The 16,178-nt window shown below is 38.6% G+C and overlaps 2 protein-coding genes across 4 annotated transcripts; one reads left to right on the forward strand and one right to left on the reverse strand.

Moving 5' to 3' along the window:
- The first annotated feature begins 242 nt into the window (after positions 1–242).
- On the forward strand, positions 243–8,703 carry ccm2 (CCM2 scaffolding protein). 2 transcript variants are annotated; one of them, XM_023347214.1, is made up of 10 exons: positions 243–630; positions 4,206–4,382; positions 4,542–4,625; positions 4,949–5,132; positions 6,008–6,144; positions 6,503–6,638; positions 6,762–6,819; positions 6,898–7,024; positions 7,150–7,288; positions 7,510–8,703. In XM_023347214.1, the coding sequence occupies exons 1-10, from the start codon at positions 601–603 to the stop codon at positions 7,812–7,814; spliced, it is 1,377 nt and encodes a 458-aa protein (XP_023202982.1). In that variant the 5' UTR covers positions 243–600; the 3' UTR covers positions 7,815–8,703. The 2 variants fall into 2 exon arrangements, with proteins under 2 accessions (XP_023202982.1, XP_023202983.1); XM_023347215.1 differs by lacking the exon at positions 243–630 and adding an exon at positions 3,608–3,738.
- A 3,100-nt stretch (positions 8,704–11,803) lies between these two features.
- On the reverse strand, positions 11,804–16,125 carry fam167a (family with sequence similarity 167 member A). 2 transcript variants are annotated; one of them, XM_023348066.1, is made up of 3 exons: positions 16,013–16,125; positions 12,844–13,198; positions 11,804–12,169 (listed from the first exon to the last, which is right to left on the reverse strand). In XM_023348066.1, exons 1-3 carry the CDS (start codon positions 16,066–16,068, stop codon positions 11,906–11,908), a joined length of 675 nt encoding a protein of 224 aa, XP_023203834.1. In that variant the 5' UTR covers positions 16,069–16,125; the 3' UTR covers positions 11,804–11,905. The 2 variants fall into 2 exon arrangements, with proteins under 2 accessions (XP_023203834.1, XP_005800285.1); XM_005800228.2 differs by having other exon boundaries at positions 12,844–13,201.
- Between the last annotated feature and the right edge of the window lie 53 nt (positions 16,126–16,178).

The following is a 16,178-nucleotide window of genomic DNA, read 5'->3' on the forward strand; positions in this document are numbered from 1 at the left end:
GATGACTAAAGCAATTAATAAAATTAAGCAATAGAGCATAATTGCCTTCTGGTATTGCCAGGTATGTGGCATTTTGTGGTGAATTTACAAATATTAAAATCTTTTATGCCATTTTTTAAAATGTTTTGTAATTTTTTTTTTTTTTTTTTTTGCCGTTTTCGTCCTCCGTATAAGTGCAGTAATCTCAGTAATGCACAACTCCAGGAGGCTGTTTTGGTTTGATCAAAGCAAAGCATGCTGGACTACAGTTCAACGCCCAAAATGGCGGCACGATTGAAAAGTTTTTGCTGGTTCCATCGAGTTTGTCTTTTTAACAGACCTTTTCCGTAGTTGCTCTAGGCAGGCGCCGTGTCTTTTTTTTTTCTTTAAAGTCACTGATAATCAGGGTTTTTGTCTAACTGGTAAGCCGTAAGAGGGGAGCTGGGATGGCGAGTTGCCATCAGCTCCTAACTGGGTATCTCTTTAGATACACAGTGCTAAAATAAATTAGCCTAGGAGGCTAAACGCCCTTAGGTAGGTGCTGTTTTAAAGCTCCTGTGGTCTTACCCAGTCTCACATAGATCTCCGGGCTGAAGGGAGAATGAAGAAGACAACTTAGAGATGGAGGAAGATGTGAAAAAAGTAAAAAAGGTGGGTGGCGGTGCACTTTTTTTTTTTTTTGTACATTAACTACATGCTAACTTGTTAGCTTGCCGGGAGTAAGGCTAACTGTTAGCTAATTAGAAAAGTTTAGTGTTAGCTGACAAGCAATCATAATCAAACACACCACTTTACAACAATAACATGTAGATAGTATGTTTAATAAGCTATTCACAAGAGGGGATACTTGTGAATATTGAATAATGTGTCTGATTAGTGGAGGTTAGTGCTTTGGGTTAGGTTTTTGTTTCAAGTCAGATCTGCATTAAACTTTTGAACGATTGTTCTTCAGTGGGTTTCCATGTTATAAACGTCGGCGCTCTTCACTTTGTTTTGTTTCACGTTATAGTTGTTGCTCATCTGCAATTATCGGCTTCAAGTTTTTAAAATAGCATTTAGGAATTATTGCATAACTAAGAATACTGTATTTAATTATTAGAGATAAGCCTATTCCTTGATGTAATAGGTGCATATCGTAATTCCTCAACGCAGTATCCTATGTTTAAGACACAGACAAAACGCGTTTGCTTGGCATCGGCTGGTACTAGAAACTGTTTTCGATAGTTGTTCTGGTTCAAGAGAGTGAGCAGATTTACCATCTCCCCCTCACAAACGGACCCTGCAATACTATGCAATGACTCCCAGCTGATGTGGGATTTACTTTCTATACTAGACGTATATTAATTTGCAAATGTACCTTCTGTCTTTTTCTTAAATGTCAAGATGGGACAAACGGTGAAAAAAACAAACAAGCTACTATATAATTGTTTGTCATTGGAAGAAAGCGGTGATCACATTTTTTTATCCTTAATGGCACGAGTTTAATGCCTCTTTGTAATGTTTATTTTGGTACATGGGCAACTCAACCGAAAGCAGTTACTATTTTTACCACAAGGTGCTGATAGAGAATCACTTTAATGACGTGATAGATTGCGCCTTTTAATTTTACCAAGAGTTATCTTGACTCATTTTGTTATGCAATATTTGGTCTAGTGCAAATATATTCTGGACCATTGAGGTTTGAAATCTCATTTGGAGGAATATCATGGCTGATGTATGATTTTCGCCAAACACTGACAGAAATTTCATTTCTGTAGAAGCTTTTTCTATTTCTTTCAACATTAGTAATCCACTAATGCTACCAACCGAATTTTAGAAGTGAAAGAACTCAATTTACAAATATAGAAGTTTTACTGCTGAATCAACCATATCAGCAGTATCAGCTGAAAGCTATATATTCACTGTCTTGCTTTCAGTGAATAATACCAAGACATGAATTTACATGTCTCTGTCGTTAATCTTGAAAAGGGTTGCTTTACATATTCCTTGAAAGTGCCTTCCTCTCTTGCTGTTCTCCCGGTAAAGAAAATATAAAAGTTAATCGCAAGTAAGTTGCTTTCCAAGGCTGCTGTATCACATGTCACTGACAGAAGTTGTAAAATGTTAATGTGTTGAGCTGTGGCATACTGTTAAATAATGCAACGGCACTACCATGGTGTTGTAGCATAACTTTGAAAGCAGCCAAACATCATCAGTGTCATCTGTCTGCTAAAACAATTATTTTCAGGCTATACTCAAACATATTTGCTTTGTTAAACAGAACTGCAAATGGGATTTGTTCATCAACATATGGTTAGTTGAGGAAGTATCATTAATCTTAAAGAAATTCAATGTTTAGTTCCTGGCAATTTTGGAAGTCTCATTAGTTTTGAATAAATATTTCAAATGATCCTTTCAGTGTGAATTGAAACAAATACTACCTTAAAAACTAGATTAGGTAGCTCTACTTCAAGCTTGTCAAAAGTACAGGAGACACTGCAGAAAATATTTATAGATAGGGGTGTAACAGGAACATTTCGAGATATTTAAAGCATCACCTTATTTCTTGTGATGATGCCCGACTCAAAAAGTGAAAAGCCTACAGGCAGACTAAGAGAGTTGTGGATTAAAAATATCCATTGATTAATCAGTCTTTGTTGTTTGTGTAACACTCTCACACACAATAAAGTGACCAAAGTTCTTCATCTGTAAAATAGGCAAAGAAAGTGAAACAAAAGAAACAAGAATGCAAAGCCAGAATAAAATAAGCAATAAAAGCAGGGATAGAATTAGGGAGCCTAATTCTCCAGCCCCCAAGAATTAAAAAACTAGGAAAATAAATGAGGTTTTAGAAGAGATTTAAAATCATCCAAGCTTCTGGTGGACATTACAGATAATGGGAGATATTTGTAGGACTAGAGGTTTGAGACACAGCAATCAATCTTACAATTTTGTCTTGGAGGAGTTTTTTTGTCTTATGTAACTCTTTGTGTTATTTTCACCAACCTGGCAAGAAACATGACAGTTACTGTGACAAAACAAATAGGAAAATTGAGCGGCTCTTTTTCGATCTACGTGAAGAGTCAAAAGTCAGCATGCTAGTGATGCTTATATGTAACTTGTCTGACAAAGTCAGAGTTGAATCTAAAAATAATAAGGAAAAAAGCACCAATCATGACATGAATGTGAAAATCTTGTTTCTACATTTCCCTTCTGTAAATCTAGAACGTAACTAATATTTGAGATGTGACTGGTGTGGTTAGCACAGTGAAATGCATGCCGTCCTTTCTTGCCGTGGTTTTGCAGACTTATGCACAGACTCAGTTGCAAAGTCCTTACAGAAAGAGAGTCGGGCAGAAGCTGTGACATCAGAATATTAGTAGGTTTAAGAGTGAATGCACAAGGTTTACCAAGCGAGTTTTTTTTTTTTTTGGCCATTGTCTGCAAAGCAAACTAACAAAAAACCACGAGCAGTCTGCTGCAGAAATGAATGTCACAACATTTAAATCGCGTGTCATCACAGGAAGTTGTGGCCGGTTCCTTTCCTGTTCTTGTGCGCGAGTAGAAGTCAAAGACACGTTCCTTCCTTTTTTTGGGGTCACACCCTTCATGCGTACCGCCCAGGTGCCTCTGTGCCTTTCGTCAGTTGGCAGCTGTCAGTTTGTAAGATCGGCCAACTGGGGATAGATTAGTAATTGTAGCTGCACCCGTTGCCGGGTTGTAAAGTTACTATTGAACAGGTGTGTGTGACTGCTTGCTTGTGGGATCATGGAGAGTGAGGTAACGCTTTTTTTAAAGTCTTGAGGGTCCGAATAGATTTTTACGAGGTGGCTTAAAATATCAAGATCTTCAAGCAGATTTTGTTGTCGCTTCTACAAAATGCAGCATTTATACATGTTGATGTGTTTATATTTGAGCTAAACTCTCAGTATCATTATTGTTCCTTTTGATTTTGTTAAAACAGTAAGGAGAAACAGGAATGCCGTCAAAAGCACTTTACTATTTCATCTCTTTGTATATTTATTTGTATATCTAAGCAATGACTTAATCAGACTACTAAAACTATGTGGGAGTATTATAGAGAGCTATGCTATTTAAGTTTGGTATATGACTTAAATAGAACAGTTTGGCCTATTTTGCTGCATGTATGATGCGACTTGGGCATGTTTGTAAAAGCATTGTTATGTTTGCACATGCACATCAGCTTATCTATTTTGCTCATCACCTCTCTGTTTTGTTTTCTATAGCCGGGGATTGTGTCTCCGTTCAAGCGGGTCTTTCTGAAAGGAGAGAAGGGAAGAGACAAGAAGGCTCAGGAGAAATCCACAGAGCGCAGGGCCCTCCATACCTTCTCCCTGTCTCAGCCTGACCACCGCATTGACCCTGACATTCTGCTTAATGATTACATTGAGAAGGAAGTAAAAGTGAGTTTAGCTATTGACGTATTTGTTTCTTGATCATACACATATTAAAGTGATCTAACAAGCTGGTTTTTCTTGAGTGAGGCATTAGTCGTAGCGATGAATCTTAACCAGCATGGAAAAACTCTCAATGTAAAATATTCACCTGTTCTGTCCTGTCAGTATTTAGGGCAGCTGACATCAGTTCCAGGATACTTGAACCCATCGAGTCGAACAGAGGTTCTGCAGCTCATTGACAATGCAAGAGTAAGTATATGCACAGTGTTAGCCTGGACCATCAATATGATTTCCTTAGATCCTGGTTACTAGTACAAAGCTGACAGTTCCTATTCTCTCGTTTTGCTTTAGAAGTTTTTAGTAATAACTGGCTTCTTGTTTTGCTCTGTCACTGTGAACATGAGAGTTAAGATTATTGCACTTTTATTTGTCCATTTCCACAATATCATCTGTGTTTTCAGATGATACCATGATCCTGAAGACTGGAGCACGATTGGCTTATGGTCCAGTCCAGATCAGAGTCTGGACTTTGAGAATTGCTGATGTAATGTTTTCCTCCTCCTATTTTTCAGAAATCCCATCAGTTGGCGGGCCAGCTGACATCTGATCAGGACGCAGTTGTAAGCTTGTCTGCGTACAACATCAAGCTTGTTTGGCGAGATGGAGAAGACATCATCCTTAGAGTGCCAATCCACGACATTGCTGCTGTTTCATACATCAGGGACGACTCTCTGCACCTTGTGGTGATAAAAACAGGTAAAAGGAGAACACCATGCATTGAAGTTGCAGCAGTATGAGATGATCTATAACACTGTCCATGGAAATACCAATAGAATTTGTCTGCATGTCAAAGTACACACACAATTCCTGGCAGCACATCTATCCAGTAGATGGCAGTAATGCGTAGTTAAAGTTTTTTTGTGACTTTCACTTATTTTTTTAAAGTTATAATATTTTAAACAGCTCCAGCCATAGAAAATGCTGCGCACACACTATATATATATATATATATATATATATATATATATATATATATATATATATATATATATATAATGCACACACACTATATATATATAAAATTATTATTATTATTTTTTTTAAATAATGGTGAGTTTTAAAAAGTGAATAAATCTCAAAATCCTTTTTGATAGCTTTTATTTTCACCATACATTCCAAGTGACAAACCATCTGTGTCCTCTTGACTGTTGGCATTATGTAATTCTTCTACCCTCACTAGTAAATTATGTGCCATATTGAAATATTATTTCAAAAACTTAAAATGGACTGGTAAGTGATTTTTGACCGCTTATATCTATAGTGTCCTTATATGCATACAAATGCTATGTGATTGATGCCCTATCATTGACAGAAGACTATGTGATCAAATAAGAAGGTGAGAAAAATCCGTTTTTGGTACCATAAGCACTTCCGAAATGTGTTTTTATTGGTCTTATTGTGCAAATCACATTTTCTTTAGGAACTTCATCACTTTGGTCAAAACTTGCCCCACAATAACTGCTACCCTAACATCAATATTCCTGATCATGTGGGTTTATCAGTTTAATTTATATTGGCCTATAAACAATATTTTCTTAATCAGATGAACTGAAGGTTTTGTGTTTTTTCAGCTCAAGAGTCAGGAGGCTCTCCCTGTCCCAGCTCATGTCCTGACCTAAACAAATCCCAGACTCTCAGCTCCCTGTCAGAGAGCGGGGCTGTGCTGGTGGAGGTCTGCTGTCTTCTTGTCCTAGCAGTTGATAATAAGGTATGTTTCCTGAAATGTAAACAAAGATGCTGCTGACAACTTTAAAGCCACCTGCACTGTTAACAAAAATTAATGACAGTTACATAGAGTTCCTCTCAAATTTTCAAGGTGTTTTGGGGCAATGTCAGCAATTTCTGATATATGGGGAAAAAAAAATACAAACCTGTAAATCAAAATCGCATTCATAAGTCTATTTTTTTTACATCCTCACTAGCTTAAAAATGTCCAACGGGGGAAAAAACAGGGGGGCAAAGAATGAACAGAATTCTGCTTCTCTCTTTGTATTTATTTGTCAGGGTTATTTTTTATTTCATTAGGGTCAGAAGTGAACATTTCTAATATTTCATTTTTCTTGCAGGCAGCAGCGGAGGAACTGTGTCTTTTGCTCAGCCAGGTCTTTCAAATTGTTTACACAGAATCAACTATAGACTTTCTAGACAGAGCCATATTTGATGGAGCTACAACGCCTACAAGACACCCTTCTTTGTACAGTGGTGAGGAAACACAGTCCCGCTAAATAATGTTACATAAGCTGTTTACCGATAATCAATTACACAAAGCTTTGTGCTCTTATTAAGCTGCTAACCTTAAGTTGTAAATATTTTGTCATCTTAAAGACGATTCTTCAAGCAAAGTAGATGTCAAGGAGGCTTTTGAGAGAGAAACCAGCCCGTTGTATGTACATTTGGGCACAACCATTTTTAATTTAAAGACTGGTTCACTTACAGCTTACACTGGTGTGTATTTATTCAGTCCTTTCCAGGCCACAGAAGGAAGCTCTCCATCTACATCCACCCCTGCATCCCCTCAGACAAAGGCCCCAAGTGAAGGAGAACTCAGCACCACTGCTGCAGAGCTTCTGCAGGACTACATGACTACAGTATGGCATTTCATCATTTTCTTTGCCTCATAGGGAGTACAAATGGCTAAGGCATTCTCTAAGACACTTTTTAATGTGTTAATGATTTCTGGCTTGTGTTTTTTTGGGGGGGGTTTTCTGCACAGTTGCGAACAAAGCTATCATCGCAGGAGATCCAGCAGTTTGCAGCTCTGCTCCATGAATACAGGAATGGTTCCTCTATTCACGAGTTCTGCATCAACCTGCGGCAGCTCTACGGGGACAGCAGGAAATTCCTCCTACTTGGTACAAACACCTTATCTCACCGTCACAAAGTTTTATCAGACTACAATTTGATGATGATTTAATAGGCCAATATATACTCAAGAACATGGAAGAGGCCAATTTTGTTTTGACATGAACACAAAGTACCAAGAAAACATACAAATTTGTGTATGCTTTATAAACATTTTGTATTTTCTTCATGTCTAAGAGATGTTTGGCATTATTTCTGTCCTCCGGTTAAGGCCTGCGTCCCTTCATACCCGAGAAGGACAGCCAGCACTTTGAAAACTTCCTAGAGACCATCGGAGTGAAGGACGGCCGCGGCATAATCACGGACAGCTTCGGCCGCTGCAAACGCACGGCCAGCTCTGCCTCCGACTCCACCACCAATGGCAACGGAGCGGCGGGAGAAAGCGGCGACAGCACGGCGTCAGAGGAGGGCCGGGACGCCTCCGAGGGCGACGAATGGGACCGTATGATTACTGACATCAGCAACGACATCGAAGCTCTTGGCTGCAGCATGGACCAGGAGGCGGTGACCCCCTGACCTGTTGACGTGAAACCATGGCCACGCCTCAGACGGGCGGTTGGCTTTACTAAAGCGGATCAGATGAAGGTGGTCCATAGCACTGACCTAAGATTTGGTTATTTGTTTATTCCTCTAATTATCAAGAGGACGTTCTATTGGCCCTGCACATTTAAGGAAAATCTTTCTGTCGAGTCGGCTTACGCACTTATGCAGACCTTGTAGTGGACTTGCAGTTATTGTTTTACATTTCAGCTGGATTCACCTCAGAGTTATTTTTAAACTTTATCTTTGGTTTTGTACTCATTTATTGGCAGCATCTGCCACTTCTCTCTGTGATAAAGCTTAGCTCTCCAGTCAGCGCAGCAGCGACTGGAGAATCCACCGGTAGACTGTGCACACATTTTAAAAGGTTAAGACTGAGATTTGTATCTTAATTTAACCATAAATTAATCGGCTTCATCCACCTTCGGTTTTTTCATTTGTTTTGATGTAAGGATGTAACATTTTGCTATGTGTAGTATCGTAAGTTCTGCTTTTACCTCACACTTTGTTAATCAGTGCTTACTCAGTTTATATGTTTCTGCCTTATTCAAACTGACCTAGAAGATGCTGTAAAAACAGTCGCATTCTTTTAAAGCCACATAGTGTGGACTGTATTTTATTTGACAAGGCCAGCTTATGGATGGTTGATGTAAATTGTTTTCAACATTCAGGTCATTTTTGTGTTACATTAAATTTGTTGTTGTGCCTAAACACTGCAGTACTGCTGCCAGCAAGTTCTTAGTGACTCTTAGAGCAGTTCTGCAGCAAGTTGTGGTTATTACATAACAAATCAATTACATTGATTTATATTTTGGTATTGCATAATTGCAAGCATCATGATGTTGCATAAAAAAAACACGTGTGACAGTGTCTCACCTAATTACTGTGTCCTGGTGTTTTAGTGTGCGGTTTGAAGTGGAAATAACGGCGTTTGACTCCCTACATCAGGGAACGATTTTACAATCTAATTATAATTCTTGGATCATTTGCTTGGATGCACCTAAGCTACCGTGGAACTTTATTCAGCTCCATCAAAGTGGTCCTGCTGAATGCTGTCGCAGTCGGGGATTACTTTAGAGTCTCGGGGATGGAGATATTGGCACGACAAGCTCGGTTTAGTCACATTCCATTCTCTGATGCCTCTCAACATGTTTCCATTTCCTGTTCCTCATCCAATTCCATAGGATTTCACCCACTTAGCAACTTTTAACTTAACCCCAACTCTTTTTTACCTTGGTCATGTCATGTGGATTGGAATAGAGCAGGACTGTAGAACGGAGCTTCTTCTCCTGGATGACTTTATTTGAACCAAGTGATATTGTCCCTCATTTGCTTTGCTTCAGCGGGAGACTAAATGATTCTGACACGCCGTCAGTGCAACCAAAATGTTTTCTCACATTATGGGAAGAAACACTAATTGGTTTCCAGTAACGTCTCGTCTTTAATCCAATTTTAGAATGAACAGAGCACCTCTTTGAAGCAAGTAATTACGACATAGCAGAGCTTGTCAGATGAAGCCATTAAAAGAGAAGATTGTGTTGTTTTAGAGTTTGCCCCTCTAGTACTGACCAGAGCCCCTGTTATTATGCCTGTATGAACCTGCCTGGGTGTTCTTCCTGTGGAGCCATTAAATGGGTTCAGCTTGTTCCAAAAACGGGTAAAAATGTCTAATTTTGGAAAAGTTTACAGTCAGATTTGGCAGCATTAGCTTAAAGTTCGGAATACAGTCACATCTTTGAACTAACAAGTCGTAGCTAGAATGTCTTGATTATTGGTTAAGAAAATATCAATTATTTTTTACTTTCACAGCTGCTCAATCCACCTGCAGCAGATAGAAAGCACCTGATGTATATTTTAGCTTTTTTTTTTTAACTTACTTTTGAAGTTACTGGTTACCAGCAGCTCTTTTAAAAAAAAGATAAACCAATTGACTAATAACTACAAGTTAAAGTCTTATTTTTCTGTTCGTAAATAACGTGTACTGTCTGGCTGGAAAAAAAAAAAAATGTTTTTCTAAAATTACCATTCCTATGTTGATAAAGCTATTTTTCCACTCTTGGACATGATTCCAGTACCGGATTAAAATTTTCCTCTTACATAAAGTTTGTAAGTCCACCCCACTTAACAGCAACATTTTATTTTGCTTGTCAAAGACTTTGAGTGAATCACTAATAAATGAACAAAAGATATTTTCAGTAGGGAAAGTTAAGATAATTCAAGTCGGCAACTAAAAAGTAGCCAATGTGGTCGGCAAAATATAAATTACCAAGCTTCTTTTTCCTGTTCGTGGCACCAAGCAGTTCATCTTCGCAGTTCATATCTGAGAGATGTGCCAAAACACTCCCACACAAAAGTCTCGCTGTGAGTCTGAGAAGGAAGTCTGGGAATCTGGCCCATGTCACCCTGCGGTTCACCTCGGTGGCGTTTCTGTCTGCCGTGTTCACGCTACAGCTTGCAGCCTGGCCCTGGTGAGAAGTGGCTCTGTCTGTGGTGTCACATCTGCTGTTTTACTGGTAGCGGGCGGCAGCTGTGGGATTCATTTCTCTTTCAGGAGCATAAAAATCAGTGCGAGGGAAAACTTAATAGAGGACATATTTTGTAGAAACTGCTTAAATCATTACAGACTTATTTAACCTACTTTTAAAGAAAATATCCAGTCTTTCTTTATTTGGGTGTTGTGTCAGATTTCATGGCTGTCATGCAGATAGTGATGAGTTTCAAGGCTGCCATTTTATCATGCAAATGAATCTGTTTAGGCATGAAATTAATAACATAAAGGACAGCTGGTGGGCAGAGCTGCAGTGTGAAGAAAACATTCTTCACTTCAAGTGATGAATTGGTCTTAAACATTTACTGCACAGACACTAGTACATATTAAAACACTTGGTTGTCTCTCTTTAAAACAACGGTGTATTATTAGCAGTTTTAACTTTAAAAAGAGGTGTCGGTCATACATGAAAATCTTTACACCTACTAAATTCTTTATGGGATTCTCTTTTAGGACAGAAAGATTCAAGGATTAGAGAATGGTGTCCACTTGTTGCTGCTTTTGCTCTTGCCTAATTCTGCTTTCAGTCTGCAAGCACAGAGGACAGTTATTCAAAGATTATCTGAACAAAGGGTGCAATTTATGTAGCTCTCCGAAACTTAACGGAATAAATTAAGGTTTGTGAAAACAGATCAGAGTTTCTGAAAAATGAACTCTTGGCTTTTGATCTATTTTTGAAAATCCTGTGGTAAAAGTAAGCCCTGTTTTTCTTGAGTAAGCCTCATTGTGAAATTGATGTGATACTATTTGCCTCAGTCTCAGGTCCTTTATTTCTGATGACTTCCCATCAGCTTTGTGCAACATCTCTGTCTCCTGATTAGTAACTCAAAAATCAATAGATAGCTTAAAGCCAGAAATCAAAGATGAAAACAACCTGTACTTTTGTACTTCTGTATTTCAGTTTGCAGTTTTTTGAATCAATACTTAAGCACCTGATTAAAGCTTCCTTATCCTGTATTTTGCTCACTTCTGAATATATAGCAGCACTAACTCAACAGTAAAGCCTCCCAGAGCTATGTCTACCCAAAATAATTGAAATTATTCTAGCTGATTACATGATTAAATCAATAAATTTACAAGAAACAGGCTATGTCTAGTAAGACAACAAATTACAATAAGACTAATAAGGAGAATTTTAATTTTTATATTGTTGAGCCCTCTAAATTATTTTAAAAAATTACCTTTTTGAAAACAGAATCCTGGGTGTCCATATAAACACCATCATGTCAGGTTCCACTTGTATTCATCTAGGCTCTGTATTGGGCCCACTTCTGTTTTTGCTCTACATTCTCCCTGTCGGACAGATCACTAATAAATTCTATAATGTCTCCCATGACTTTAATGCAAATCATGTTTCTCCACCCACTGCATTTTGTGTATGTGTAAAAGGTCAAGGGGCATCAATGCTTTTGCAAGGAACTTTAATGACAAACACACAATCTGTTGACTTACATGACTCAAACCTAGTCCTCAGCAAGCTTTTAAGGATTTCTTATAGTCACTTTTCACAAAGTTTGACCTAGCAGAGTGAGAACCTTCGAGAGTTAATGTTCATCTTAGTGACCCCGATTAGTCTCAGGGGGGCCGACAGCCCGAGCCCTGGGGTGACGGGGCACTCGCACAGCAGGTCGGACAGCTCGTCCTTTTCCTCAAGGCCGAAGGTGGCGTCGTTGAGCATGCGACGGTGCAGGTGGCACGTCTGCTCGATCTTCAGCATGTTGATGTCGCTCCGGAGTCGAATGAGCTGCCTGGCCAGCTGCTGGTCTTGCAAGCGCATATCTGTCTAAACAAGAGGAGACAAGAGGCAATTACTCTATCAGAACACTGGACATTTCTGTTGTTTTCATTGTCACAACAGTGCATTAGAGCTGTTTTAGAGTGCACAAGCCTTCCTTTAAGGCACTTTTAGGGCACTTACTGAAATGTAACAAGATGTTCATTGCTTATATGGACTTTATTGACCTCAGATCTCCGTGTGTGGTCCTTATTGTGAAGCAGCATCTAAAAGGAAAGCTCACAGTGGGACGTCCACAAACAAACTTCTTGTTTTTTGCTCATTCCCTCCTTCTGCACAAAGATCACAATCCGCTGGGGTCCTTGTGCAATATGTTTGCAGCCCCATACTGTGCAAGTCCGCCTCCATAAGTGCCTCTTTGTTTGCTCGATCCGAGCTCATGAGCCGTGGCTGAATATGCAGAGTAATTGAGCAGAGTAAAGATGATTACACTTGCAGAAAAATCTGTAATTCTATTGTCAGATTCACAATCGATCACACTGTCTGACCTGAATGGCATTCTTCTGGCCACTAATTGGACAGCGTGAGCTTTGTTAACCTCTAATTGGCTAAGTAGCAAAAGAAAAGGTTTGCGTTTGAATCTCAAATGTTGCACAGTACTTCTGTGAAATGTGGAACCAAAACAAATATGTCCAACGATCACAAGTATTAAACCAGCTCACCAGTTCTTTTCTGAGCCAAGAGAGAGCTTCGTCGATGTTTTCAAAGCCCTTCAGCACACCTGAGGGTTGCTTTCGCTGACTTTTATCCGAGTTTGCTGCAGCCTCTTTGTACGTGACTGCTGGTTGCCCATCCCGGTCCTCCTGAACCTGTAATTTTCCAGTCTGTGAATCTTTGAAGCTTTCTGCCTCCAGTTGAGCTTTCCACTCCAGATAAGACGGCCTCCTGGTCTCCAGTCTTAATTTTTCAGTCAAAGCCTTTAGCGTCAATAGATCGTCATCTCCATGAAGATCTACACTGCTCCTAGACTCTGCCTCCTCCACAATCTGTGGAGATGAAGTGGCGTCCATCATCAGTCTGCTGAATGCAAAAAAAACACAATAAACTGTTAAAACTAAAACCCTACCATCTTGATTGGTGCTAGAGTTTTATTACAAATGCATTGTTTACTCTGAAAACCAATGGCAACTATCTGCCACAGGCAGGAGACAAAACCGATGAGCTAATCACCCTAAAGCCTAACAGCTAGTTAATAACAGGAATAAACTAAGGCTAAGTCCACTGGGGGTATCAGACCACCAGGATTTTAATTTCACAGAAACAAGTCATCTCCAAAGCAACCACACAGTCTTCTAATGAATCAGCAATTTTCCACCTCCTGTCCGCAATGTTTATTGCATCAACCAGTCTTATCAGGTTACTGGGAACTAGGGAGCTATGGCCGGTGGCCTTAGAGTCACTCGTGTCTAAAACGTAGGGATGATGATCCTGAAGGGATTTTTAATGCAACAGTGAAACAGTTGAAGCTCAATTATGCTGTGGTCAGAGAAGTAATATAATCCTACTGGCTTATACAGCAAGATAGAAAAAAACAAACCCACAAACTCATAATAAGGGGTCTGTTATCTAATGTAGGATAATGGAATAACTGCATCATCTCTAATTTCTTCATAGTTTGCTGCTGATCTAGACAAGATGCCTAAAGATTCAATTTAATGTTCCATTCCGTTATTGTTGTAGACAATTCTGATTTCTCAAAGTCATTTTTCTGAAAACGATGAGGTTCTGTTAATAACTTTTAGAAAGCCCAAAGAAATGTAAATCAGCAGTAATTTAAAGCATGTCGAAAAATAGTGTATGTACATTATGGGCTGCCTGGTATTTCCAACAAGCATTAAAGCATAAAGTCTTCTTATTAGCACTAGCATTGGAGAAGGCAGTGAATGCTTTTAGCAATGTGATCACATAAAAACTAGCTAATTAGAGCTCAAACAGAATCTGTTAAATTGGTCATATTTAAATACATCCATTATCTAGGTTTTAGGGGGGGTAAATTAACAGTAAAGGCTACAACCATACTCTCTGTATGCTGAAATTTAAATTTAAGCTCAATTATTAAGTTTCATAGCTGCTGACTGAATTGTTTTTATGATCTAAAATGCAAAAGTAATCTTCTCTGAACTGCAAATACACGTTTTTGTGAATAGGAGATAAAAAAACAACCTACAGCAAAGGGTTGAGCGGATTCATCAAACACATCAGTACTTCGATAATCATCAGAATGGAAAAGGATATCTTAGGATCAATTCTTTTTTACAGAGCAATCTGCATCCTACAGTCAACACAAGAGAATAGCATTGCTACAGTCATTTATCTCCAAAGCAAAAATTATGTGAAGCAAACAATGTACACTCTCCATTTCATTGTGGTGCAAACATTAAAGCACAAAAGCAGATCTACCACTTTTTTTGTTTTCTTGCAAAGTGGTCTCAAATGTTGTAACAACAAACCTTCAGTGAAGTCACTGTCCTTGTATCTAATGATCGACTTGGCTTTCCTGCATGGCAGATTAGACCTCTGACTGTGCAGAGCAGCTGACTTATGAATACCTACAAATGGATCCGCTTCTTAGTCTCGACAGGAATCAATGTGGCCCCTGAGACAACACTGTTAGAGAAGAGTCCCAAAACAGGAAGCATGCATTTTTGAAACATTTGTAAAGGCTGTGAGTGCAAGCTAATGAGTTGATTAAAAATTTGAACAGGAAGTGCTGAGCAAGGAGGATTTGCAAATAGTCCATAACATGCTCATACTAACAAAAGGTTTCAAATTACTTTAAAAAAAAAATCTTAACTGATCTATTGAATTCTACTAGTTTTTGAACAGACATTAGGATCTCTGTAAGAAATTACAGCCTTTTTGCAGATTTATTATAAAATACTGTATATGGGTTGGAAAACCCATTGTTATGCCAAATGTCATAATCAACCATCAGACTGGTTACTCTGGTTTTAAATTTATTTTACCATATTATTAACTGTACTTTGTGGAAAAACCTGGCCTGACTAAGCAGCTTGTAAAGTTTGGCTTCCGTATCTGGAACATTGCAGTCATGTCTGCACAACAAACACTGCCAGAAACCAATCAGGCTTTCGTGTTATGTTTTCCATAACCTGCCTGTTATTATGTCCTCGAGAGGTTTCAAATTTCAGAGCGTATACTACATGAAAACATGAGAATGTTTTCAAAAAACATAAGAAAAGCAAGCTCTTTATAAAGCTCAATGCCAACGGCATTGGCAAGCTCAATTGTATACGGTTGTCATGGTATACCATTGTCAGCTTACCACAACAATGGTATACCAAATTATACCATTGCTATGACAAAAGCTTCATGAGACTCTCACTTTAATTTATAGATATTATATGTGTTTTCAGTTTATTGTACTAATTGTATAAATGAGACAAATATGCCAATGTTTAGAAATAAATATATTGTTATTTTTGTTATTTTGAGAAACAGTTTTAGCATAATTCCAGAGGAATGCCAATTCACAAAAAAAAACTTATATTTTGCTTTAACTCTACCAGTATTACATGATGTATGTAAATCAAATTCCATCATATATATAACAATCATAATTTACAGTTCATTTTAAAGTTTGGTAATAAACTAACAAATTACAAAAATTCATTTTGATTATTTTTTGAACGTCTATTTGACGTCTAGTGCATCAGCAGACATTGGAACATCACCAATCTAAGATCCAAAAAATATTTCCACAAAGGCTATTTTATATGAGAGCAGTAACTTGACTCTTTATTTTATTTTTTTTTTGCTTTTCTGCCACACTGAGAGATGCAAACGCAATACGAAAAGTGCAGAAATTACCTTGTCTGAAAGTCCGAGCAGCCGCATATCAGCTCGTCATCGCATAAGTGGCTCATTAACTGCAGAGGTGAAGCCCACAAGAACCGCTGTTCCGACTGGAGCAGCCGAATCCGATCGGGGAGCTACCGGAAGAGGGGCGGGAATAGTTGCGTCAGGCCGTGGTTGC

Source organism: Xiphophorus maculatus, chromosome 15 (genome assembly GCF_002775205.1).
Source record: "Xiphophorus maculatus strain JP 163 A chromosome 15, X_maculatus-5.0-male, whole genome shotgun sequence".
In the NCBI taxonomy this organism is placed as follows: Eukaryota; Metazoa; Chordata; class Actinopteri; order Cyprinodontiformes; family Poeciliidae; genus Xiphophorus; species Xiphophorus maculatus.